General features: G+C 37.7%; 1 protein-coding gene across 1 annotated transcript in view; it reads right to left on the reverse strand.

Annotated features, from left to right (window-relative positions):
• DCP1B (decapping mRNA 1B) overlaps positions 1–2,377 on the reverse strand; it is a 48,136-nt gene that overhangs the window by 9,321 nt on the left and 36,438 nt on the right. The window contains exons 6-7 of the mRNA XM_009995224.1: positions 1,221–1,349; positions 6–460 (exon numbers count right to left, since the gene is read on the reverse strand). Coding sequence (XP_009993526.1) covers positions 6–460; positions 1,221–1,349 — 584 coding nt within the window. The remainder of the gene's footprint in view (positions 1–5; positions 461–1,220; positions 1,350–2,377) is intronic.

Raw genomic sequence — 2,377 nt, forward strand, 5'->3', positions numbered from 1 at the left:
CAGAAGCTGCCGAGTTCACAGATCCTGTTGCACTGGGCTCCATTTTAGTCACTGACCCTGACTGACCCTGTAATTTCTGTAATAAGCTCTGAGTGCCAGCAGTCTCCTGAACTACATGAGATGTTGCAATACCATGAGAAGTCACAGGCTGGAAGAGTCCTGTGAAAGTCTCACCCACAGGGTGGATATTGCCATTTTCACAGAGCCGGTTCTCAGGAAACTCAGCAAGTGGATGAAGGTCCGTCCCACGTACCATAAGCTTCTGAATGGCAGGGCAAAGCTGCTTCTCTGCAGAGGGAGAAAGCCTGCTAGGTTCTTCGTAGGACAGTGAACGTACCACACCCTGCCTAACAGGAAGATTCTCTTGATGCTGTTTAGCAAGTGGCTCTGAGACATCTGGCTTTTCTTGTTTTCCAAACAGTGCTGTCAAAGACAAGTGCTGTGGTTCAGGATCCACATTCTGTGAGGAGACAAAGGAAAGAAGAAAGCATAGCTCCCTCATGCAGAGGTGGTAACAATATTAAGTGGTAACAATATCTAGCCAGCAGCATTCAAGGAAAAGCCAAGAAAACTACTATGCTCTTTTCTCCTAAGAGATTTTGTAATAGTTTTGTCACACAGGAAGGGCAAGAAGACAGCTGTCAAGTTGCTCACATGGGAGAAAAACAGTGAGAGAAAAAAATAAATAAATCTGAGAGATAGCAGTGGCTTCACTTTAGATACTATGAAGGAGCATCTTCCCCCTCAGCCAGCAGTACAATACTACTAAAAGACAGAAATCTCCCCTTGTGTGAAATAGGGTCACTTCTTGGGCATCTCCCTGTTACAGCTGAATTCAGCTCTTAGGATTTTGCAGAGTAATTTATCTTGAAGATGTATCAAGAGACCTTTCTTTCTTTAGATTAACTGAATTCACCTAAAGAAAAAGAACACATAAAATGTGGTGCAGCAATTGAGCAGACCAGCCTGTGATCCAAGTAGCATCTGAAAATCAGAAGACTAGTATTTCTTTATTGCATCAGGATAGTATGCCTGTAATTTACATGCTTACGCATCATAAGGTGGGGGTTGGGAACTTCGTATAGAACAGATTAGTTTTGAATTAAAATAATTCCCTGCTGTGGTTCCACCTCAAATTTCTGCACTGACCTTCTGAATCAAAAATACTCCTACATGGCTACTCAAGCAGCACTAGTCAGAAATCACACAAACCATTTTACCTTGCTTTGCTGAGGTATTCGTTGATGCTGATTTTCACTAGGCTTCACTGGAATTGGTTTGATTAGGTTGGGGTTGCTATAGATTGCAGAGGAACTGGTTATTTGTTTTGGCTCTGAGCAGGTCTTACACTGTAACAGAAAATAAGTATTTTTTAGTAAGTGGGACAATATCTCTTCATGTAGTTCTCCACTATAGTAAAATCCAGACATAGCCAAGTACTCAATAACCGAAAATACCAGAGGCAGCACTGATTATGAAATGCTACGCTACTGAAAGAACTGTCAGAACTGCAATCTAATTTTTAAACCCACAAAGCATATTTAAAAAGAAACACTTGATTCCAAGATTCCCTGAATATGAGGCTTCCTTCTAATTTAAATTTCCATTCTCTTTCTTACCTTCTGCTCTTACAGCACTTAAATTTTTATTTTATTTTTTTTTTAACAAAAAAGCACCTTAGAAACCAAGCAACAGACATACATCAGTAGGCAGCTAAAAGTAGTTTAGATACATGAAGGATTGATTTGCCCATAAAGAACATTTAAAATACCTTTCATTAAAAACTGGAATGATAACTCAAACTCTTATGTCACTATTCAACACTGCGGGAATTTGAAAGATGAATATATTCACACAGAAAAATAATTAGAGATATAATCAGTTTGTAGAATCAGCATATTTTCTTACTAAATATGACAGGATTAATAACAATATTTATAAAAGGATGAGAAGAGAGAGATGACTGAAAGTGATCAGGGACATGGAATGACTGACATGAAGAAAAAAGGTCATTATTTAATTCAGAAAAAATGCACAGAAAATGCTGCACGAAAGGAAATAATAAATGGAATAGAGAAAGGTGAGTAAGATGGTCTTATTTGCATTGTACAAAAAATAAGAATATAGTCAAAGGAACAAAAAAAGCATTGGGTATAAAGGAATGCTATTGTCAGAAGAAAACAGTATATTGGAAGTACTGTCACAACTGAAACCAAGAAACTGCAAAGATTTTTTAAAGAATTATCTAACAAAAAGTTAAATCTATCTAACAAGAATATTCATAGTTAAGTTACCTGAATTTGATGGCCTCTACATTTTATGCTACAGGAGTAATTTTTGGGTAAGGAACGATCAGTTTTTGTTTCTCACTCTTTCC

The sequence above is a fragment of the Chaetura pelagica genome, unplaced genomic scaffold, assembly GCF_000747805.2.
Source record: "Chaetura pelagica isolate M959 unplaced genomic scaffold, ChaPel_1.0 scaffold343, whole genome shotgun sequence".
NCBI classification, from domain to species: Eukaryota; Metazoa; Chordata; class Aves; order Apodiformes; family Apodidae; genus Chaetura; species Chaetura pelagica.